Source organism: Mustela nigripes, chromosome 5, assembly GCF_022355385.1.
Source record: "Mustela nigripes isolate SB6536 chromosome 5, MUSNIG.SB6536, whole genome shotgun sequence".
NCBI classification, from domain to species: Eukaryota; Metazoa; Chordata; class Mammalia; order Carnivora; family Mustelidae; genus Mustela; species Mustela nigripes.
In genome coordinates this window covers 5146227-5170041 of record NC_081561.1, presented here as the reverse complement: position 1 = coordinate 5170041, position 23815 = coordinate 5146227, and the positions used below count along the sequence as shown (strand labels likewise).

The 23815-nt window shown below is 47.0% G+C and overlaps 1 protein-coding gene across 2 annotated transcripts in view; it reads right to left on the bottom strand.

The window, feature by feature from the left end:
- Nucleotides 1–1212: 1212 nt before the first annotated feature.
- Nucleotides 1213–23815, bottom strand: part of CDYL (chromodomain Y like) — a 187259-nt gene continuing 164656 nt past the window's right edge. For both annotated transcript variants that reach the window (XM_059399366.1, XM_059399368.1), the window contains exons 3-7: nucleotides 16977–17233; nucleotides 15643–15815; nucleotides 9653–9863; nucleotides 3717–3860; nucleotides 1213–2863 (exon numbers count right to left, since the gene is read on the bottom strand). In XM_059399366.1, coding sequence (XP_059255349.1) covers nucleotides 2705–2863; nucleotides 3717–3860; nucleotides 9653–9863; nucleotides 15643–15815; nucleotides 16977–17233 — 944 coding nt within the window. In that variant the 3' untranslated portion in view covers nucleotides 1213–2704. The remainder of the gene's footprint in view (nucleotides 2864–3716; nucleotides 3861–9652; nucleotides 9864–15642; nucleotides 15816–16976; nucleotides 17234–23815) is intronic.

The window sequence follows — 23815 nt, the reverse complement described above, 5'->3', positions numbered from 1 at the left end:
GGTCGGCCCTGGTCAGAGGCTTTCCTGCCTTTCACCTCTACCTGCCAAGGGCTGAGCAGTATCTAAACCTAGCAGCTGGGATGCACTGGGGAAGAGGACCCCAGAAGCAGAAAGGAGCCTGGTTTTTGAGCATATCCTTTTGACTTCTTAAGCACACAATGGGTGTTTTTGATGTTAAGTTGCTCTACAACATGCTTCGTTCACCAAAGGTTTATAAATACTTTATTCTTTTTATACAGCTGGGTATTCATTGTATTGTGTGACCGAATTGTTTACTCCAACCCTACTGATGAATGTGTATGCCATTTCCAGCTTTCCACTGTTAGGGAAAACCCGGGGATCAATTTAATTGTCTATGTATCTTTGTTCTCATACATCCTGCAAGAATTCAGTCCTTATGATGAATCCTTATACATGGAATTGCTAGATTCTGTACAATTCTCCTCTGAAGGTGAACCAATTTAGACTTCCACCAAACTGAAAGACAGCATTTCCTGCCACCGTCACTAACGCTGGGCATGAACATCAGGATTTAAAGTATCAGTTCTTCCTCCTGGTTGGGCTCTATTCATAAACCAGAAGTTGGAACATGAAAGTTTTGCTTCAGAGAAGAAGGCATGTGGCCAATATGGCCTGGAGAAGGCAAAATCCAGGATGGTATAGTCAGAGCCCCAATTTAAGGAGAACCCAACTGAATCAGTTCCCTGTTTGTAAATTCCAGGAAACAGACAGTATGGGTTGCTGCCAGGATGCCTGTTTGGCCACATTGTCCTGGGCTGGAAGCCAGATCCCACTGGAGGTGAAGTATTTCATACTTCAGGTTCTCTACGAAACAGAAATGAAAACACATACGTTGTAGGTTTGGACAAAGAAAGAAGTTAAAACTCCCTTAATATTAAGTTAATCACCGAAGCTTACATGTGATACAATGTAAAGTTCAGAAATAGGCAGAAGTAGGTAACGTCATTGGGAATACGCTTCTCTGACAGAGGAGTGAGAAGATGGACCCAAAGTTCAGAAAATGGCAGCCTGGAGGGGAGTACGGGGGCGGCGCTTGTCAGACTCGAGCTCCTCGCCAGTTACAGTCCAGCAGGCGCTCCTTACTCTCCAAACTCTAGAGAAGCCGTGTGCCCCCGTGCGTTATACCTCATGAGAAAGACTGAACGTCCCCTGAGAAACTTCAAGAGTGAAGAATGAGGCGAACATTTCAAATGTGTTAAGAAATATTAGTTTTATTTAACCAGTTTTCACAGCTGAATATTTATTCTATAAAAACTTTACAGATTGTACAGTTTATTATATATATAGTTCAAACTACGGAACGAAAAAGTAGGTCCCACAGATGCAAAAATACTGCACCAACCAATCCAGGGTAAAGGCAGATTTACACACTGTACAGCTCTCCACATGGCCGGGAGGTGGTCGGTTCTAAGTATAAACTTCCAAACTGTACAAAAATAAGGTTTTGATTTTATTTCATTCTTCATACATTCAATATGATTGCAAGCTCAGAAGCCTAACTAATAATAGGCGTCTGTAATCGGGAGTCAGTCCCCACTCCTGAAAGGAATGTGAATGTCTATTTACACAGGGCACTCTTGGACACCACACTGTACTCCGCATCGTGTGTAGACATGAGAGCAGAGACCAGGAACATGGAACATTGAATATAAGGTAGTTCTTTTTTTTTTTTTTTTTTCTTTTTAAAGGAGTTTCTGCATTTAATAGTGTGCCAAAAGAATTTTAACTTATTAAATAAAATATATTCTAAGTGAACCTAAAAATTACACTTTATAAACATAAAAATACTTTTTTTTTGGTGTAATACATCAATCGTATCTGCAGATAGAAAACCAAAACTGTATATAAAGTAGTATTTCTCACCCAGCAACAAGAAGCACTTATGTAGTTATTTTTTCAAAAGGGTCAGAAAAACTCTTTAAACTCCACTAAGACTAACTTATAACTTAGATATTCATACTCAAGCTATTCAGTGATTCACTAATACTGTAAAACAAGCTTTCTTCCGGAAAGACAGTGGTTTCTTGGTGTTAACTGGGGACTTATTAAAAAGGAAGAATCAATGGATTTTCCAGCACGAATCCTAAGCGTACTTTAGTTGAGGGGTATGTTCGTCAGCGGGTTTTTCATCAAAATACTTATTCTACTAGATAAGTTCTGCTTTTGACTCGGGACATTTAATCTCTGAGGTATCTGTACCTTTCTGGAGACAAAGGCACGTCTCAGATCTTTCTGTATCTCTGAATGGGGGAGGAGAGAGGAGGCTGGCTCTTTAGATTCTGTGTTCTAGAAGGAAAAAATCAGGAAAACAAACATTATTCCAGACCTCTCTGCCACCCAAAACCAGCAAAACACACTTCGCTTCTTTTTTATACAGTACTAGCTAAAGATAACAAAAATTAGAGCTTTGAAGAGCAGTCTAGAGCTCACCATTATACTTTTATACTTGTGTGTATATGAAGTATAAAATAATGACGTTTGGACAAAGGAGTTTTATAGTTATTTATTTTAAAGTTACAGTACTTAAAAACTCCTTGATAATAAATAGCCTGGAAGTCGCAAGTCCTGCTTCCAAGCGTGCGCTGAGAGTGAACTTGCATCAGGCCGTGAGGAGGGAGGAGGGCAACCTGGCGCCACCGAAGGCTCGCTCTGCAGTTCCCGTGACCCCAGCAGCCACCGCCCATCAGAACTCATCGATCTTCCGCTGCAGGTACTTGAGCATGGAGTCCATGCCCTGCGCCGAGCCCCAGATCTTCTTCAGCACCTCGCACTCCCGCTCGTTGGCCTGCTCCAGCTCCAGCTTCATGTTACAGCGCACGAGGGCCTTTGACTCTTCCAGCACCTGCAGCGGATGAGCAGCGGCGGGTTAGCAAGATCGCGTGTCCGCAAGCACCAGCCCACCTGTCCCCAGAGTCACGGAGGCAGTTATCCACCTTGAGGAATTCCCTGTTGAAATCAGGCTACAGACATTCCCTCACGACACTCGTCAGGCCTGAGATAGGGCTGGGCTGTGTGCTGTGTATCGGGCGGATTCTCAACCGCTCAGCCGCTGAGCTCTCCAGGGAGAGCCGTGCTGCTGGCAGCCCAGCCTCCCCGCCCCTGCCCCGCCGAGACCGACTGACCGGGCCCGGGTCCCGTGCTGGGCACGGACCCTTGGGATGCTCTGTGCAAACTCTATGAACACCCGCCGAGGGGATTTTCTAACCAGGCTTTAATCTTAATGACAGGGAGAGTCTAGATGGGAGTCATGTCAGTTAATCCTCGGTACCATTCATCTTCTAATTTGCTAAACGCAATTCTGATACCGGACAGAATGTTATCCAGCACAGTTGTCAAACGGAAGCTTAATATCCACTGTGGGGGCCTGGTGGGGGGCAAACATAACTTATAGGAAAGAGCTTTGGAAACAGGAAAGAACTATACAGATGGTTCTGGTAGAGTTTTACAGGACACTGAGGAATCCGTCAATCTCTGAAACGTATTCCTTTCACTCAGGCCTCTGCAGCCTAGAGGACGAGGTGAGCCCGTCCAGAGTGGCGGCGCCAGGGTTAGCTCCGCTGCATTTCCCATGCAGGTGGCTGAGCCGGGAGCAGAGCAGGAGGACGCCGGAAAAACCGCCACACGGGGGAGCTCTCTGGAAGAAAGGCCATGGCGGGGAGAAAGGTCATATATGTAAGAGAATGAATTCCACCTACAACTGGGTTACAGGAGGCAAGCTCCTTGATGCGGACCATGACTTCTTGGGTGAAGGTGCCAGGCCAAAACACCTGCGAGACCAGGCCTTTGCCGCACGCCTCTTGTGCTGTCAGCTTCCGTCCACTGAGCAACATTTCATTCGCCTGAAAGGAAGAAGAGTTGATACTGGTTTGAGATGCGAGGCGGAGGCAGGCAGCAAAGACCCGACCTGAAAATTCATCTAAAAAATTCAAATCGAGGACGGGTATGGGAAAGTGCAGGCCGCCCCGGGGACTCGCTGGGCTTCCTCCAGGCTTCCAGCTAATGGGCACTGTTCTGGAGCCTGTGCACGAAGAATAAACCCAACAAGGCACAATCAGTTATGCAGATGAGAAGTAACATACTGACTGGGAATTAAAAAAAAAAAAAAAGTAATACAGAATCACAGGGGCAAAAGCAAGCAATCTCACTTAGAGAAGGTCTATTTGTTGTGAGCTTGAAGTTCCTGGCACGTCCCTCTCCAGCTGCAGCCTCCTTGCCAGCGGCAGCCATTCCCACATGCGAAGTCACTCAGTACCCAAAACAGTATCCTGGGAAACTGAGGCATCAGCAAAGCTAGACAATTTATAGTTTTAGGGATCCAAATCAGTCACAGAATTACTACTCAAGATTTTCTCTCTCAGAGGCCAATGGTGAGTTCTTCTCAATAAATACAGACAATGTTCGAAGGACAGTGACTATTTCTGCTCAAGTCGAACTCAGAAGGCCACATTTTACCACTTGGACATTAAAGTAAGAAACTATTCAACACCCGAAGGCATCCAAAATGAGCACTACTGTAGTCTCCTTAGAAGGGTCTGACTATAGTTACTTCAAATGAGTCAGTGGAGGAAATTAACACTTATTTTTATTCAAGAGAAAGTATATAATGCATGTGTGTGTATGTATATATATGGACCTGACTTTAACTTTGTCTTGGATTCCGTATCAGTTAAGGTCTCAACACTATGTGCACAGAGTTTAGCTCATTCAAATCACAGGCTCATAGATATCAAAATAGGGAGAAAACCCATATTACAAGGAAACTTTGTGCCGTTCTGAGGTGACAATTTCCTGTCTGCAGTCTATCTTGCTAACCTTCCCGAATACTCTGATGGTCATGGTGAAGACTTGATCATAATTTACTGCTACTGAGGTAAAGTACACTCTTAGAGGAGAACTCTTTTCTTAGAGGTAAACTAGAGGCAAACTAAAGCCTCCTATAAATGCATCGAGATGTTTACTGCACATGAAACGCACAGCGTGGACGACACCCAAAGAAGAAGAGCTGGCAAAGGAACTGTCTGCCTGACTTGCTGTCCTTTCAACACAGGCGAGGATGGAGAACAGCGTGAAGAGCTGTGTCCCCACAAGGACTAAAGTCCTTCACACTCATGATTTCTTTTGGCGCCAACGTGGACCTGTTACTTGTGTCAAGTCTTGGGCAAAGTCACAAATATTTGAAGAGATCAGAGATGTTCTATTTGAAATCCCCCGTACGAACATCCTCTTCTCAGTGAAAAAGAGGTCTAAAATAAACAAGCCGAAGTCAGAGGCCTGACTTCGCCTTACTAATAGCTGTTGAGATTGTTCTTAAGAGGAAGGACCTAACTGTGATGAGAGAGGGTGACAGGAGTGCTGCCAGAAGGGCCTGGTGGGAAGTGCTCTAGTTTTCCTAGTTTGTGCTTCTCTCACGCTTGACACACAGCAGGCCACACCACAAGGACATCATTTAAATGAAGATTAAGTATGTTTTCAAGACCAGCTTGAACCACAGGGTCTTAGCTCGAGTTGTGGATGCGAACATGTGCCTGTGGAGAGTGTGGTGTGGCGAAGAGCAAGTCTCCACGTGTTCCCTCTCTAGCCCCTCTGTGGGCCTGTGCCCCCATCCTGTCACTTTTCTCAATGGTACTCTTGGCCCTCTGGAGGTAGAACAGAGCCCTACCATGGTTCCCTTCCTCCCTTCTCCCTTTCCATGATTCCCACATAGCTGTGCTAGCCAACTGGGCCATCGAGTAGTCTCCTGCCGCACGGTGACCCGTCATTGCCGCTACGCTGTCCTTTCAGAGCCGGGCTAACTCTGTGGCTGTAGTCCCTGGAGAGTCTTTCCCGACTTAGTCTTCTCTGCTCCTGATGGCTGGATGGGCAGGCCAACAAAGGACAAGTCAGAAGTGGACCTGGAAGTGGACCTGATCGTGGTCGTTAGTACTCATGTAAGTGCAGGCAGTGAGCTGGCTTAACTGACAGCAGTAATACCATAAGTTTAGTCAAATTGAACACACTTGGTTTGAATGAGCATGTTCTCATCTGCTCCATTTCCAGTAGTTTTTTAAAAAGATTTTACTTATTTGACAGAGAGAGGAGGAACACACGCCGGGGGAGTGGGAGAGAGAGAAGCAGGCTTCCTGCCGAGCAGGGAGCCTGATGCAGAGCTCGATCCCGGGACCCTGGGATCATGACCTGAGACGAAAGCAGATGCTTAGTGATGGAGCTACCCAGGCGCCCCTATTTCCAGTAGTTTTAACATGAGAGGTTTCTAACTTGTACCCAAGGAACAGATTTGCAAAGATATGGTCATTGGAAATTTACAGGCTGCCCTTTTGTTCCAAGATGGTCAACCATTTTTAAAGTTATAGACGAGTGAGAAATGCCAGAGAAAAGAAGAGTTTTCTTTCAGCCCAAAAGACCACATTAAGAGGTGTGGTGAGGAAACCTGACTGGCTTGGGTGGGAGGGTTTGGGGAGAGAGCGCACACACAAGCAGAGGGAGGGGGAAGCAGACTCCCTGCTGAGGAAGAAGCCCAATGGGGGACTCAATTCCAAGATCCTGGCATTATGACCTGAGGCCCAAGGCAGATGCTGACCCTCTGACCCACGCAGGCGCCCCGGGTTGGGGAGCTCTGAACCTCATGAAGGCAGCATCTCCGCCACTTGTTCCCTCAGGTCAGGCTCTCAACTCCCAAACCTGGGGCGTCACTTCCAATGAACGCTGTCACGGCATGCCTCCCCAGCAGCATTCACTTGCTTTCCACAGACAGGTTTTAGTCCAGCGCTCTGCACTTTCTGAGTCAACTTTAACCTCTCTGCTCTTGTTTCAGGGCAGGGTTTCCCGGCCGGGCACCCAGCCCGCCTCCACGGTGACAGCCGGTGTCCGTGCAGCAGCGTGAGCCTGCAGGGGGGGGAGGCGGGACACAGCACCCTGGGGGAGAAGAATAAGCAGGAACTGACGTGTTTTCAAGAGCTGCCCAGGGAGGGAAAGCAGCTGTTCGCCTCGTCATGGCTTCCCACTCTTCAGTGTTCTGAGGGCGATGGGCTCAGGGGCAGCTTCTGGCCCAAGGACTCCCATTTCAGGACGTCTTTGCCCCAGATGGGCTCGAATGTCCATTTGCCCCAGTCTGCTCCTCCCGGGTATCCGTGTCAACATCCGACCTCTCCTTGGACCGGTCACTTCAGCTCCCTCTAGAGGAAGGACTCAGGCTGCACAGAGAAGGCTTTCACTGACGGCAAGGAGTCTTCACTGCCGGAGGGGGGAGTGGCTGTCAGGGAGCAATCTGTTCCACGGTGAAAACTCAGAGTGAACTTGAAGTAATTTTCCTGGTAACGACTCTACCACCAGAACCAGGTAGCAGTACCTGCTACTGTGGCGCGGCGTGGTGCACACAAGACCCAGGACCCAGACGGGGCCCCACCTCTTCATCCGTGACACACGGAGCAGCACCCCGGGGTGGACACCCGGACACCTCGGCCCAGGAACGCTTGTTGCCCCGCGGCCAGGAGTGCCAGTCGCAGGGGCCTTCTGGGACGGCTCCTCGGTGCAGCCGCATCCCACAGAGCAGGCTCTGAACGCAGCGGGGCCCACGTATGCCCCAGGGCTCCCTGTGGGCTCAGGGGGAGTCGTGCCAGGGCGTTACCACAGCTCACCCTTGCCCTTCGCCACTCCTACCTTCTCCCTGCCCCGCCACAGAGGCGGACTCTGTGTCCTGGGTGCCCAAATCCCTCTCAGCCTCTGCTTCTAGAGAAACTAACTTTGTCAGGGGTGGGAATGGGAGAGAAAGAGGTGATGAGATGGCTTTGGGAGCAAGATTGCTCCCTGGCTGGCTGGTAGAGAGCACCCCTCACAGGCTGGGGGGTGCCCCGAGCCCATGGCCCTGGTGGTGGTTCAAGTGCAAAACCCCTCAGGGATGAGGGCTCAGTAACTGCTATTTGCGCTGACGCGGGCAGAGGGGCTCCTGGGTAGCAAGAAGGCAGAGAGCACAGACCCAGACCCAGGACTTACTAGTGTGAGGAGCCCAGCCCTAGAAAGGTGAATCGCCCGCCAAGGAGGATCTGTTCTCTCTAACATTAGCATCTTCTAGGACACCTTACAAGACCCAAACCGGAAAACTACCATCAACACAGTACTAGGAGTCAACCACAGACTGCCTGCAAAGTTTGCGGATTTTCCTAAGACAGTCCTTCCTCTGATCCTGAAGTGAGTCAGAGAGCCCTGCTTCTGCACGGCACTGTCAGCCCCCGTCCCTTCCAGTGTGGGGCAGCGCCTAGGTCTTCCAGTGAGTTCTCTGACCCATGGCACTTGGGCAGGGCCCTGCACAGTGTCTGCAGACCATGCCACAGCCCGGGCTTGTCTGGTGCTCCATCCGCACCAGACGGAGGTGATGCCCACAGGGCAGGACTCGCGTGGAGCGACGCCACGTGGCTCTCGCTGCAGCAGGTCAGGGGCCAACAACAGGGCCTGTTTCCGGGGACTCTGACCACTCAGTAAGGTGATGCCTGCCAGGCTTCTCTACTGTAAAGTTACTATTTTTCCCACCATAAATAATGCGAGGATGTAAATATCCATTTTCTCTTCATACTTTTACCTGCTAACTTTAAGATCTAGGCAGTTCTTGCCTGTAATGATTACCAGTGGCTAATCCTTCTCTTCTACATCTTTCCCTGGGAAGCATAGCTCCCCTCAATGTGTATGAAGAGGTGGGTACGAGGGGCCAAGGGGTGGACTGTGGTGGACATGGGGCTGTGCCACTGAGGTCTGTCCAAGGGAGGTCTTGCTGTCCCAGCTGCTGGGAGTGCTGTCAGCAGCCAGTCTTCAGCTCCTTTGGGGATCGCCCTCTGTTGCATAGAGGGCGCCCCATCCACGGTCACAGCACTCCTCCTGGGCAGCCCACACTTGGCGTTGAGGGACATAGAGGAAGCAGCCATTTTAGTCCACTATGGGACAACTGTGACAGGCCATACATGCTCCAGAGCTCTCCCCGTGGCCCGAGCTTTGGTGAGCCTGTCTTCCTGTCCAAGCCCCCTCGCGCTGCCATCCTGCCAACAGGTGAGGATTACTGACTATTTCTCCACCATGACAAACTCTTGTGAAGACCCTAACCCCAGACACCACCTACTTCATGGAGTAAGAAATGCAATCTGTGTAACTGCTTGAAAAAAATCAAAAGCTGCACACACACACTCTTACTATGGATGGATTAAACAGTTAAAAAAAAAAAAAAAAGCTCCACAGTGAGATGGGAAGAGTTCTCTTATCCTAACCAAATTAGCTCCTTCATTGCTTTCTCTTAAGAGTGCTGCTCTTAGGTTATTAGGTCAACGACCTTTTGATGGCACACTCTGTTGTTTGAGTTACAAACTGGGTATTTACTAATAATGGATATCAGTGTCAATTACACAGAGAGAGACTGCTTGCTGAGTAAGGTCCTTCTCTAGGAAATGATGCAACCCAGTGTCAATAAATGTTCTACGAACCAAAATATGAAAACCTCTTATGATTTCATGACTTGAAAATACAAGTTGATGAAGAGAACTGAACTACAAGAGCATCTGAAAGGAAGGTCCCCACAAAATGACAATGACCAAACTGCATTTCTTCAGGAAGTTTTCTAGAGTAATTAAAAAAAAACAATAGAGGTACTCACAGACGCTCCTCCCATAATCTTGGGAAACATAACGGTGGAACAGCCATCTGGACTCTGTCCGAAGGTAGTATAGGGTGTTTGAAACCAAGCCTTTTCATTGGCCCAAACCACATCACAAAGAGGCAATATGGAGGCTCCTAGTCCAATGGCTGGGCCATTTACTGCTACAATTATAGGCTTCTTAAACTGAATGAAAGTATTCACGAAGTTTCTAAAATAAAAAAATAAATGGGAAATTACTCAAAACATTGTGTATTTGAGCAACAGAAAAATCTACTATTACAGATACACCATACCAAGAGGTAAGCTCTATAAATATCAGTGTAAGCGGAGATTCCTTGAAGGCCTTCTCCTAGAAGCGAGCCATGGTCTTATTTACTGTATGCTGTAAAGTCCCGACGATATCCTGGATGCTACGCGACAGCGGCTACAGGACCTGCGTGAAGACTACGGGTCCAGTCAGAGGATGCTCCTGGATCTGCAGCTGGTCTTGGGGTCTAGGACATTTTTTCTCCACAACTTTTCTTCCCTTTAAGACATAAGAAGCCCGAAAAGCACTGTGGGCTTCCGATGACTAATCTAGAAGCTTTCGCAAAGAAAACCTGGCACAGGGCCTACCAAGACTGCCTGGTGTTGTGCAAAGACTAGGAGGCTGGAGTTATGACCCATGGGGTCAGGGTCTGGACTTGGTATGTGATTTCAGACAACTTGGAAACACCAGAGATTTCCTGAGTTTGTCCAGAGTTAGATGGAAAGACTTGGGGGTATAGAAACAAGAAACTTCCAGGCTGGTTTAAGACTGGAGACCCAAGGAAGCACAGCAAGCAGCAGAGACAGCGCATGCTTATCCCACTGTGCGCTGTGGATGATGAATACAGCAGGACTGCAAAGGAGAGCAAGACTGGGGTAGGGCAGCCTTCACAGAGGATGTGGATTTCCAAACCGAGCCAGCGTGATTTCTGGATATGTTTTAGGATCAGATCAGGAAAGTAGCTGCTTTTCAATTCAGGGTAGGTTAGTGCCGCACCGTCCTGGGAATGCGCATCTTCTCCTACCACTGGAGTCTAATTTTGTGTTCGGAGATGGCTGCTTGTTGGATTTAACATGGTGAGGAAAAAGACAAGCACGCACCAAAAAAACCCAGAAGATAATTCCTTGAAGGCCGTCGGAGTTCTAGCTCAGAATCCCAGAATTCTAAACTGGAACCGCATCTTTAGTTCCAGAAGGAACAATCTGGTTGCTCGCTACAACTCAGCAATTTCAAAGCCACAGCAAATCTCTTTAGATGATCTCTGGAAATCCTGGCTTAACATCTTAAGTGGTCTCCCCATCTCCCCAGACAGGGACACGAGGGATCATATATTTTTTGCAGGGGGCAGGTTAGGGAGGCCTGGGGCGTGTGTGCGTGCATGTGCAAAGAACAGAAGAGAGGATACATGGCAGAACTGGGGAGCTTGCAGGCTGAGCTCCTCGGAGGATTCTCCAAGGAGCCCTGCAGCCTGTGCAGACCTCAGCCCGGCCCCCAAGGTCCCCCAAGGTTCCTGGGATCTTTACATTGAGTAAGAACTGACTCCTTCAAATGAATGAGCGGCACAAGGACTTTCTAAATGAGAGCCTGAGGCGTTGTTAGAAACATCATACTGCGTTTTAATGATACAAAGGGAGCCAGACCACCTTTTAAATAGGTTCTTGAAATAATGTAGACAATTTACACTAAGCTGCTTCGCTTGTGCCACCTTTTGAGGATTTGGGGGGTCAATGACATGATGGAAATATATTTTCTATGCTCAGTTACTGATGACTCTTGAAAAGGTCTCCATGAGGCAGAGCAGATGTTTTCAAAATCTGTCCCCGGGTGCCCTGGAGTCACGTGCTTTCATCTGCCTCATGGGAAGAGGGGCCCGGGAGGAACCAGGCTAGTGCTAACAGCATCTGGATCCGTGACTGGGATGGCAGAACAATATGAAAGAAATGAGCAAATCTTGCAGTAAGAGAATGACTTTATAGAGAAACGGTCAAAGGAATCAGTCACTCCACAAGGGAAGTGTTCCTTCGCATGTTATAGGTTTGTATAAAAGAAAAAAAAAGTTTTTAAAGTAGATACTGCAAAATCAAAGCCCGGAGAATTGTTTGAAGCTGACTCCTCACCTGCATCACAAGTTAATTTTATTTTTGCCTAGAATAATAGCTTCACCTGAAACCAGTGGCCGCTTCTGGGAGGGGTAGGGATTCACTGGCTTGCTCACAAAGATCATCTTCCCCTTTCAGAGGACACAGCCAAACATTCAGCTACGTAAGCTCTGAGATGTCAGCTAGGAGCCTGGCCTATAGAAAAATTTCTTTTTTTTAAAAACAACAACAAACTTCATAGAAATGCTTTTTTTGTTCAGTAGAAACTTTGCAGAGCCACAAAGGCTTGGCCACGCTGTGACCAGAGACAGGGAGGTGGGGGCTGCCTTTGGGCCCTGGGACGCTGCTCAGGAGCCTGGCCTTCAAGGAGGGCCAGTCCGTGGCTTTTAGGGGAGGAAAGCAAGTCTATTTTAGAACTTCAAATCAAAGCGCATGGGTGCAACACATTGAATTTAAATTTTAGCTCTCTGGGAACTGTGTGTGAGCGGAGCTATAATAAAGGCTGTGGTGGGTATGGCAGGGAAGGGGAGAGGTTTATTTGTCATAAAATCAGTTTAAAAAGATTTCTAATCAAACAAAAGCAAACTTCTAACCACTCTTCTAACCACTCTTCTGAAGAATGTTCATTACTTCATGGACATCACCAAAAAAGAAAATCACCTAAGAACAATAGTAGGAACTGTCCGGAGGAAAACGAGGCCAGAGGGTCTGCAATTTCAATGGCTAGTTCACGGCCAGTTTTCAGGGAGTTCTCCCCTCACTCTGAATGTCTGGCCAGGACTGAATGGGGAGAGGTCAGGTGCTCCTCAGCTTCACTGTCTCCCTCATCTCTGCTCCTCTCACTCGGCGGGGAAGAAGATGCCTGCCTCCTGCGGCGGGGAGGCTCCCAGGCCTTCAGACACTAAGCGGCAGCGACTGGCTCTCACAGACCTCAAAAGCTTAATGTTAGAAATGGATTTACAAGTCTTTTTGTTTTTATCCCTAATGAGCTGAATGTTTTTCTTACAACAAATCTGCAAACTGGTTATGACCAGCAGTCCTGGTAATGGAATTAGCTGTAGCAGACACTTGATAATCAGACTCAAACCTCATCTTCCTATTTCCCACTTTTGATAGGGGAAACGTGCTACAGTGACGTTCTTTGCCCCCAAGTTTTAAGAAAGTCAGGAGAAGACACACAGAAACAACAAATAGACAGCTTTATGTGTAAAGCAGATCTTACACATATAAAAATTAATTTAAATGCAAATGAGCAAGAGCAAAGGTTAAGTGAATCTGGTATAACTTATTATTTTCATATCTTGCCAGAGTACATGAAGAAAAATTCACACTGATAAAAAATATATTCATTTAAAGTAGAACAAGTGGGTTTCCCGAAAGCAGGATTTGGCTTTTTTGTAGAAAAGCTATTTTGTAGGGGGCGAGGAGAGTGACAGGGGAGAGGGAGGGTCTGGACAAGTAACAGGAGTGGGTAGCTAACCGAAATAAACACCCAAAGTCACCTAAAGTTTCCACAAATGCGGTCTCTCCATCCATCTTTCCTCTGTGGTTTCTAACACCAACAATGCAAGCCTCAGCCACTGCTGAGGGTAATTCAACTTGGGAGGAGTAGGCTGGCCTAGGGTTGAGCCACAGAAATTTAGGAGTGGAGCTTAGGGGAGCATCTCCAGGGAGAAAGGAGCCAGAATGCAGAAGGCACTGGCAGACGAATCTGATTCTTATAGCAGAGCTTGCCCAAATCAACAGTGCTGTGTGTAAAGTCATATGAGCTTATGGAAAACCTACAAAGTCACCGCCTGAGGCACAACAGTTTGTATTTAAAAAGTGAAAATTAAACCTACGAATTTCATCCCGAAAGGATGGGATGGGTTAACAATCAGGAATATCTACACATTGTCTTAGAAGTACTGACTGTCAAGTGATTGTGTGTATTGATCAAGCACTTTAATTTGAAATGGAGTAATAAGGTGGTCTTATCCAGTAAACTACAAGCTTGAGATTATTTAGGTGACCAGAGATGATATTTAATTAAAACAGATTGTAAAATTTCAACTATTTTTGAAAAAAACAAAAAAAACCCCAAAAAACCCAAAAACAAACCCAAAAAAACCCCCCCCAAAAAACCCCAAAAAACCAATGATCATATAACCTAAAAAGTGGTAATGTTTAAAAAGACAAAAGAACCCGATACGCGTGCATATGTCTGTAAACACTGATAAAACACATTCATTTTAAAAACTGTTAAAAAAGGCCAAGGCAATGGCCTGAAACTCCAAGGTATGGGGTTCCAGTACTCCTCTGATGGGCTGATTAGGGCAGCAACTCATCCGAATCACCATGGGAAATATATCAGAGAGAAGCCTGCCCCACTCTGCGCCCACCAAGGCACAGCTTCCACTAGTTGGGGACCATCCACCTTTAAGGATGGTCTGGGGGACCAGGAAGCCCTGTGTCCCCAAGGTCAAGGCATAGGGTCTCAGCCATGCAGAGCCCAATAACCATCCAATGAAGTTCAACTTCAACTTCCCAGGTATGTGGGGATTTGGAGAAGATCCGATCAAGTTTACTTTGCACAGCTGTGCATCTAAGTTCCTGTCCTTCGGTACCTCATCGAGGCAAACACACACAAAGGGTTCTTAGGGGTCACTCTGGGATATGTCATTTTCGGGAGGTGGGAAGGGCAGTGCAATGGTCTTCCGGTTGGTGACTGGGTTTCATTCACTTCAAATAAAATCAATTTCTGGGGGTGCCTGGGTGGCTCAGTGGGTTAAGCCGCTGCCTTTGGCTCAGGTCATGATCTCAGGGTCCTGGGATCGAGTCCCGCATCGGGCTCTCTGCTCAGCGAGGAGCCTGCTTCCTCCTCTCTCTCTCTCTGCCTACTTGTGATCTCTCTCTGTCAAATAAATAAATAAAATCTTAAAAAAAAAATAAAATCAATTTCTGAATAATCAGATATTTTTAAATTATACTTAACAGTGATTAGCACGAGAAGGGAGGATTATGGAAAGAGAATATGTACCTGGGTATGCTTACAGCAGAGTTAGGTGATTCTAGGGAAGCTTTTTGCAATGTTATAATACAGCAGTGGAAATTCCCCTTTTTTCAGGTTCCCCTTTTCTCACAGAAAAAATGGAAATCTCTAAAGTCACATTGTTAAATGGAAAGGGCAAGTTGCAAGAGAACACACAGTATAATTCCATTTATTTAACAGAACTAAAAGTCTATATTAGCTCTAATATGTATGGAATGCATATTTGACAGTGTTTAGAAAAAGGCTGGGAAGACATAAATGAACGGTGGGTCCCTGGGGGAGGGGAGAACGTGAGAGAAAGGGAACTCTTACTTTTCACTCCACATGATCGAGTTTTATGGGCAGCTGGAACTTGGGATGAACTTGAACAAGAATGTGTATGACTTGAACTAAAACAAACTTTCATGTGCTATTATGGAATCAGCTTGTCATAAAGCCTAGCCAATTTCTTTCAGAGTGAAGCAAATGATAAGTTATTATGTGAAAAAGAATGCATCTTTATTTAAGAGCTGAAGACAGGGCGCGCTCATAGTACAAATAATGGAAACTCTGGCTATATGCTATTGTACACGCTAATGATTAGAACATTCCCTGAGTGCTCACTGGGTTTGAGCCAGCCTTGAAATCAGTTATTTGCTCAAGGCAAGTAGTAATTTATGCCAGACCCACAGAAAAGACAGATGATTTAATTAATTTTGATACTAGTGTCTCTCAGTGGAGGAGGCATGCATTTTACTCACAAGGCTTGCTGGAGCCTGTTCCACCAGGATGGGGATGCTCTGAGCAAGACACTCAAACCAACCGTTAAAAAAACACCGTTTGGGCATACCTGATAGCTTCCGCCATTTTAGTGCTTTCTCTTTTCCTGTCATCTGTTAAACGCCGGATAAAATAAATAAAGTCGAGACCGCAACAGAAGACGCTGCCCACCGCGCTGAGCAGCACGAGTTTGCTATCGTCGGCGGCAGCTGTGCTGAGGGCACTCTGGACTTCTTTCATGACCTGGAAGTCACCAGAAGATACAGTGGCAAAGAGGATTTCTGATACGGAATCCGAAAAGCATTTGTTCCTGGACCTTCTGGACCCAGAGAAAGTACAGTCTAAACCTGATGCTGTTTCCCTAGATCTATCACAGTTTAAAATAATTCACAAACTTCTTTTCTGTAAGCAGAGACTGGGAATGTGGGACGGGGTAAGTTACAGGACTAATTATGAGGAGAGTATAACTAAAAAGACACTCAAATCCGAGTTACCTAGTATTCTAGTCGTTGGGACTCTCAGCAGATGAGGCACTTTACACAGGATATCCACTTGGCATTTCTACAGTTTGGACAGCAGGTGGCACATTCAACCAGTTGAAAGAAACTAGGATTCCCTACTTTTTTTTTTTTTTTCCCCCTTTAACACCAGCCTACTACGCTTGGGACAGAAACCCCGGAAGTTTGGTGCATATAAGCACATTAGCACGGAGGCATTTTAGAAGGGCACAAGAGCACTGAAAATGAGCTCTAGGAGACATTTATAAATAACCAATGAAGGGACTTGCAGTTTAAAGATGTCCCGGGGACCAGCCCTGAAACGGTCTGTCATGAGACCCTGGCCAGACATACACATTTCTTGTCTGGAAATGAAGCTGCTCACAAGTGGAAAACAACTACCAGAATGTAGAATTTTAAGAAGGCACAGCAGGAGTTCCAATAATTCCCATCTTAGACGGTTTCGTGTTTCTGAACCCATCTCCCGGGACCCCTGAAAGCCAGCTTTGCCAGGTACTCCCGGCAACGTACACGAGCCCAAGTCCCTGGAGCGGGAACCACGTTCCACGAGCATCGATGGTGACACCCTCCGAAGGGCCTGGGACCCCGGCTGTTTTAACCTTGTCTGAACAAAACCAAACAGAACAGCCCCACTCTGCAGCAAGGGGGCGAACCCCACGCGCGCGCAGCCCAGCGGCACTCGCAGGGGCTGCACGCAGGTGCAGTGGGGTCCGGAGCAAGACCGCCCCGCCTCACCCCTGCTTCCTATCGTCCAGTGGGGGGCTGTGCAATGGTCCAGAAGGCGAGTTACAAAGGGCACAACGAGCACTGAGACGGCAAAGCAGGCCCCAGATACAGGGGCGTGGAGAAACATGAAGCACAAGTCAGCCCGAGGAGCGTCTCTCACCTCTGGGTTTAGTGAGTTATTCTCTGATGACTTTGTTGACAACAAGATGTGGGTGAAGCCATCCTGCTTCCTGACGACAATATCTCTGTATCTGTAGGCACTTTCTGTTTGCCTCACACTGAAACGCAACCGCTTGTCAAAAGGCTGGTCTCTTCTGTCGTCAATAAACTTCCTTTTCCCGGCTGTCACTCCTGTAACAGATGTCTGTATGCTGGTTGTTCCGTTGGCTGTTAACGCATCCATAAACGGGGACGAACCTGCCAAGAGTTTGAAATCACAGTGGTCTGTGATGTCCAGCTACGAAGTCCCTCCCCGCTGTCGTCTCTGAATCGGGTAAAAGCGCCCATTATGAACCCATGACTTAATGTAGTAAAAGCAAAGCTGTTAAAAAGTCTACTTCTATTTTGTATTTTTAAAAGATTTTATTTATTCATTTGAGAGAGATATAGAGATAGGACGAGAGAGAGAGAGCTTGCACAAGTTGGGGGTAGAGGCAGAGGGAGAGGGAGAAGCAGGCTTTCTGCAGAGCAGGCAGCCCAACGCAGGGCTCGATCCTAGGACTCCAGTACGACCTGAGCCGAAGGCAGACGCTTAACGACTGAGCCACCCAGGTACCCCTAAAAAGTTTGCTTTTAAAGGCATTTGCTTTCCTTCAAAGTCTGACAAGCAAATCACCCTCTTGCTTATCTTGCCTAAAAAATAAAGAAAGAAAGTACTTGCTGAAAAGAAGCTATGAAACTTGAGACCTCTCAAGAATGGGATTAAAAAAGAATGGGTCTCATGAAGAGTCCCTGTTCCAAGCTTGAGAAGTTAAAGGAAAAAAGGAAATTGGTTCAAGAAAACATTATCTGAGCCAAAGCTATCTGCCCTTCAGTTGACATTTCTTTTTCTGAATGCAGGACTGATGTGTCCAGATATGTGACCACCTGTTTCTGCTGGTCCGTGGGTGGTGAGGCTGTGGCCACCACGGCAGAGCCTCCACCTCCACTCCGTGTGGGGGCACTCGGCCTTTCAGGAGTTCTTTCTTCTGATGCCCTGGGATGTGACGGCTCTCTGCGCACCCGTCCCAGGTCCACATTTTCAAACAGGCTTCTAAGTACAATTTCAAAACAATTCTCTTTCCTGCCTCATACACTGTTCTGCTTATTTTCTCTCCTATGTCAGTTCCTCAGCATCAAAGTGGACGCTGTGTCTGAAACATATGGTCTCCTGAACTTAGTATTTCTTAAACTAAAGGCAAGAGATTCATTTAATGCTCTCCTAGAATTATCAGGTTACGTCAGAGTAAGAATTCAAGTATTAATAAATAATTACAGTCCTATTCATACGAATTGTCTGAATATTATCTCACCTGGTGATCAATATATAGAGCCTTCGGATAGGAGAAGAAAGGGAAAGAAATGGAAGAAAACTGGATCAAACTTTACTAACAACATTAGCAGAGGTTCTTGGAGGGGAGAACAGGAATGACCAGGTCAGAAATATTTCCTCTACAATGAAAGAAGATAAGCCAAGGCCACCAGAAAAGACTCAGGAATGGACATCGGGAGAAGTCAAATATCTCCTTGGTAAAACAACAGGACTTTCAATTGGTAGAAATACTTCAGAGGTTTTAAAAAAAAAAATTCAATTTTTTAAAATTTTGAAGAGGCTATATAATATGTGCATATATATGGTTCAAGAATCTACAAATGCAAGAAGATCTATGTAAGAGGCCTCCCACTAACCCTGCTCTCCATCTGCCCAAGACCCCCACGCTCCAGTTAGCTAGAAAAACCCGTGTCTGGTTTCCTAGTATCCTTCCATATTGATGTATACACAAGCAAGCAAGAATAAAAAGATTTCCAACCCCCTTCAAAAAACACAAGTGGTAGTTCACTGACATAGTATTTTGTCCTATCCTGCTTTTATTATTTGACAGTATCTTAGAACTTGTCTTAGTGGGTCAGTTTCCTTGTTCTTTTCTAAGGCTGTGTACCAGTCTGCTGAACGGATGTTCTAAAATCCACTTTACCGATCCATACTGCAGGACATGCTAACCTTACCTTGGCCGCCCTCATTCCAATGCTGGCAAGTATTTCCAATTGAAAGAGCATTTGATAAGCTGCTGTTACCAGGAACACAGGGTGTCCTAAATCTTTCTGAGGAGGCTAGCAAGGATCCTTTTTAACTTTCAACCTGTCCTCCATCAGAACCTTCCCGATCTGTGTTCTCTCTGTCCACCATCCTCGAAACACTCCACTGTAGCTAGAGGCAACAGGACCAGATAACTTCTTAAGTAAACAGGGAAATGGCTCACAGATGACCCTGAAACCATTAAGCCTGGGTGCCCAGGAGATGGGGCACCACAGCGGAGTCTCATGTAGCCAGAAGCTTCATTTTATCCACAGATATTATTTAGGTGTAGATGCTCCAGAGATCAGAGTGGGGGCTGGAGAAGTCGGGTGGAGATGGGTCCTTGGGGGCTGGCGCCCAGAAGTGATGGCTGAATCGAGAAGCAGGAGCTCCAAACAGGAAGCATGAGGAGCGAGCCTGCTGCTGAGCCACGTGCAGGACCAGGAGGCAGTGGGGAAGCAGGAAGGCAGTGAGAGGCTCCCCTCAAAGGAAGGGGAAGCTGCTGTGGCCATAGGACGTGTCGTAGTAGCATATGCCCCAGTGAGGTGGAGGAGAAATGAGAAGGGGCAGTGGGAGGGGAGGTTAGAAGCCATTAATAAACTCGGGCAAGCAGTGTCACTGCAGTGCTAAGGGTAAGGGTAAAAAAGCCAGGCTGCAGGATACAATGAAAGACAGATAAAAGTTGTTAAATAAGAAAGCATACATATTCAAGTCACAAATCCGTTATCATGCTGTTTTAAGGAGCGCAGAGCTACAATGGTCAGATGAGAAGATGTGGACTGGAGGCCTGGACTGCAGACAACCATGACTTCCCTGCCTGAACAGAGCCCACAGGGGAGCAGTCCCGGGCAGAGGCGCAAGGTGGAGGCTGCCTGACTCAGAGGTGAAGGGTGATGTGACAAAAGCAAAATGAGTGGGGACGGGCTGGAGGCTGCGGTGTGCCCAGGAGGAGGGGTTCTTGGACATGACACAGGCCAGCGTGCTTGGAACAACAGGTGAGAGTGTCCGGGATCTTGAACAGTTACTAACCCCGAACTGAATTAATGGGCACACACATTAATCAGAACACAGTGAGAAGGACCCAGCAACGCAGGGGAAGGGCTGGGGGGCTGCATTCCGCCAGGACAAAGCCTGCTGATTTTGGACTGGCCCCTTGCCCCCTCAACTGCTCCTGCTTTCCTCAGTCTCTTTTCTTTCTCTGTTTAAAAGGCACACATTCCTTAACTCTAGAGGCAGATTTCTTGGTGTCTTCTTTCCACAGAAGCGGGATTTCCAAGCTATGGGATCCATGTTGCCTTCATATGCTTCACAAAAAGCGCATTCTTTTCTTTGAGGCAACAGGTTCTTCGGAGCTATCCGTGGTTCTGCAAATGTGGAAATGGACTGGTGCTGGCTCATGCTGACCAAGATTATTGGACTTGGCCTTCATCTCCCTGTTCAAACTGCCCTGACTCACTGGTGCCATTATAGTCCCTGCTGATTTCAGGCCCTGCGATCTTGCCAGGGCCTCAACTACCACACTCACCCCAGCAGGACTCCTGCGACCCTCAGTTATCTCCCTCTGAGGTGTGTGACATCTTACAGTGCCCTTTGTGGGTAGAGAAGTGTTCACAGCAGGACTGAGTCTCCAGATCAGACTGCCAGCATTAGCTGGGTCCTGACAGCCACTCCCCTCCCCCCGTTGTCATTTGTGTCCCCTAGCCCCTCACTCATGACAACCCACCCATGGCAGTCGTTCAGTCATTCCGGGTTTGTGCTCACCTCAAAGCCTTTGTACTTGCTCCTCCCTCTGCCTAGAATGTCCTTCCCTAGAGCCTCCAATGGCTGGTTCCTCCTGCTCACCTGGACAGCCGCAGATGAGCCTCTGTGGAGCGCCCCTCTGATGTGGGCTCCTCCCGGCACCAATCATGTCACCTCGTCTGTTCTCCTCACAGCCCTCCTCACCAAAGGAATGTCTTCCTCAGCTGATGTTTTATTCCTGGTGTCGATGTTGTTGCCGTACTCCACTGAGCTCCGTGACAGCAGGGTCCCTGTCTGTCTCATTTGCTAATGTACCCTCAGAGCTTGGAACACTCAATATTCACTGAAGAAATGAAGGGAAGGGCCCTTCAGGTCTCATCAGCCCAGCTCCCTCCATGCAGGGATGAGAAGCTAAGTGGCCTGCCCAGCGTCACACGGCTGATCACCTGGTGCCAATCTGGGGACAGTAAGCAGTACACTCTAGGGCAGAATCAACTGCTAATGACCAACCTAAAAGGTAAACACTGAGATTTCGAAAAAAATATCCTCCACAAGGAAAACTATGGGAAAATTTACTGTGACTCCCTAGACCAACTGCTCTGAAGACAAAGAGGGAGCAAATGTTCTCAGTGAGCAGCGGACGGCTCCTTCAGGACCTGGGTTCAGAGACCACTAACTGCCTTCCTAGGATTTATTTGTTCCAGCAGGGAACAAACCCATTTCAGTGCCTCTCCTAATAAATGGTATTCTTTTTTTTTTTTTTTTAAAATTTTATTTATTTATTTGTCAGAGAGAAAAACACAGCAAGAGAGGGAGCACAAGCAGGGAGAGGGAGAAGCAGGCCTCCTGCTGAGCAAGAAGCCAGATGTGGGGCCGGATCCCAGGACGCTGGGATCATGACCTGAGCTAAAGGCAGACACTTAACAACTGAGCAGCCCAGGCACCCCTAAATGGTATTCTTTTAACATGTTTGCGCTCAAAAGAATCCCTGCAAACTGTGTTTGTTAATCTGTTAGAATTCACTGCTTCAAAAATCATGTCTCTAAAAACGAAATGTGCCTCCTGCTTCCAAACGTAAGAAACAGCAGCCATTTCCTTACTTGCCAGCAAGAAGTAGAAAACTGAAAAAACAAACAAAAAACACCCCCCCCCCCAAACAAAACAACAACAACAACAAAAAACCCCACCCAATAACTGTTTCAGACACTGGACAACAGGCAGGACAGAGGCCTGTTTCCAGCATGAAGAGGACGGAGCACGGTGAGCCCAACAATGTCCCAGGCTTTCTGCCTGGAGGCCATTTCCACACTGTAGGTGCAGGCAAGGGACACTGAGAGCAGCCTAGCAAAAGTCCTAAAATCAGGAAGAGCCCAGGAGGCTCTAATTAGTGGGGTGGGGTACTGAAAAGGAGGGAGCCACACAGAAAGCTCCAGAACTGCCTAGGAGATCCCCTCGAGTCTTTCCTGAACACCAATCTGAGTATGCACGAGGCGAAACGCCACAAGATTTGGCAGACAACAACTTTCGAGGAAAAAATTACCTATAAACCATATAATTGCCAGAGTGCACACGGGGCTGGGAGCCGGCACCAGCCAGGGTGGGAGAGACTTTACTGAACAGCCGGGGCGCTGGGTTGAGACCCCGGAACAGGCACATACTATTAGTAGAACTCATCCAGCTCCAGAACAAAGGATACTCTGGAACTACACTAACAACCCTTAAAAATAAGCATTGAAAGGATCAAACTGATTTGCAAGTAAGAACTGGCTGTCAGAACAAAACTATTTTGTTTTATTTTAAAAGATTTTATTTATTTATTTGACAGGGAGAAAGAGTGGGCACACAAGCAGGAGGAGTGGGAGAAGGAGGAGGAGACATGCTGCTGAGCAGGAGCCCTATGTGGGGCTCAATTCCAGGACCCCAAGATTATGACCTGAGTTGAAAGCAGATGCTTAAAGACTGAGCCACCCAGGCACTCCCAAAACTAACAGTTTCAAAAGCATAAAAACCAGGACCAAAATATAAATGTCCCAACATTTAGGAGCCAAATAATTAGACATAAAAACAAGCAGAAAAATCGGATCTATGCTCGAGATCAAATGAATTTAATAGAAAGAGATCTACAACTGAGGGGTGAGTGAGTAACAGAAAAGGACATCTCCTAAACTGTTATAAATTCACCTCAGTGATAAATCAGCTCAAGTGTGCTCAAGAATTTAAAAGACAACATGAACACAGGAATTTCATTAGTATGTGAGACGCCACCTTGAGACCCACCGCTAGATTCCATCCAGAATGAAGCACAGAGAAAAAAGAAAAACCAGAGTGGAACCCAGGTGCCCTGAAGGATGACAGCAAACAATCCAGCATATGTAAAATCGGAGGCCAAGAAACAGGGTGTGCATGTGTGTAAAAAAATGTGCAGAAATAATGGCTAAAAGTTTTCCCTATCTGATGAATACCAGAAGCTTACAGACCCAAGAAGCTTAATATCCATCAGGATAAGCACAAGGAAAACAAACGTAAGGTACATCATAACGTGTAAAAGCTAATGATAAAGAGAAAATCTTCAAAGTAGCGAAAGAGAGAAAAAGACCTAACAGGCAGAGTAACATAACAACCACCGCAAGTTTATCTGTGAAAGCGGAGCCGACAGTGGAAAAGGCACAGCATCTTCAAGTGCAGGAAACAGGGGCGCCTGCGTGATCAGTGGAATAAGCATCTGCCTGGCTCAGGTCATGGTCTCGGGGTCCTGGGATGGAGTCCCACGTTAGAATCCTTGCTCAGGGGGCGCCTGGGTGGCTCAGTAGGTTAAGGCCTCTGCCTTCGGCTCAGGTCATGATCCCAGGGTGCTGGGATCAAGCCCCGCATTGGGCTCTCTGCTCCGCAGGGAGCCTGCTTCCCTCTCTCTCTGCCTGCCTCTCTGCTTACTTGTGATCTCTGTCTGTCAAATAAATAAATAAATAAAATCTTTAAAAAAAAAT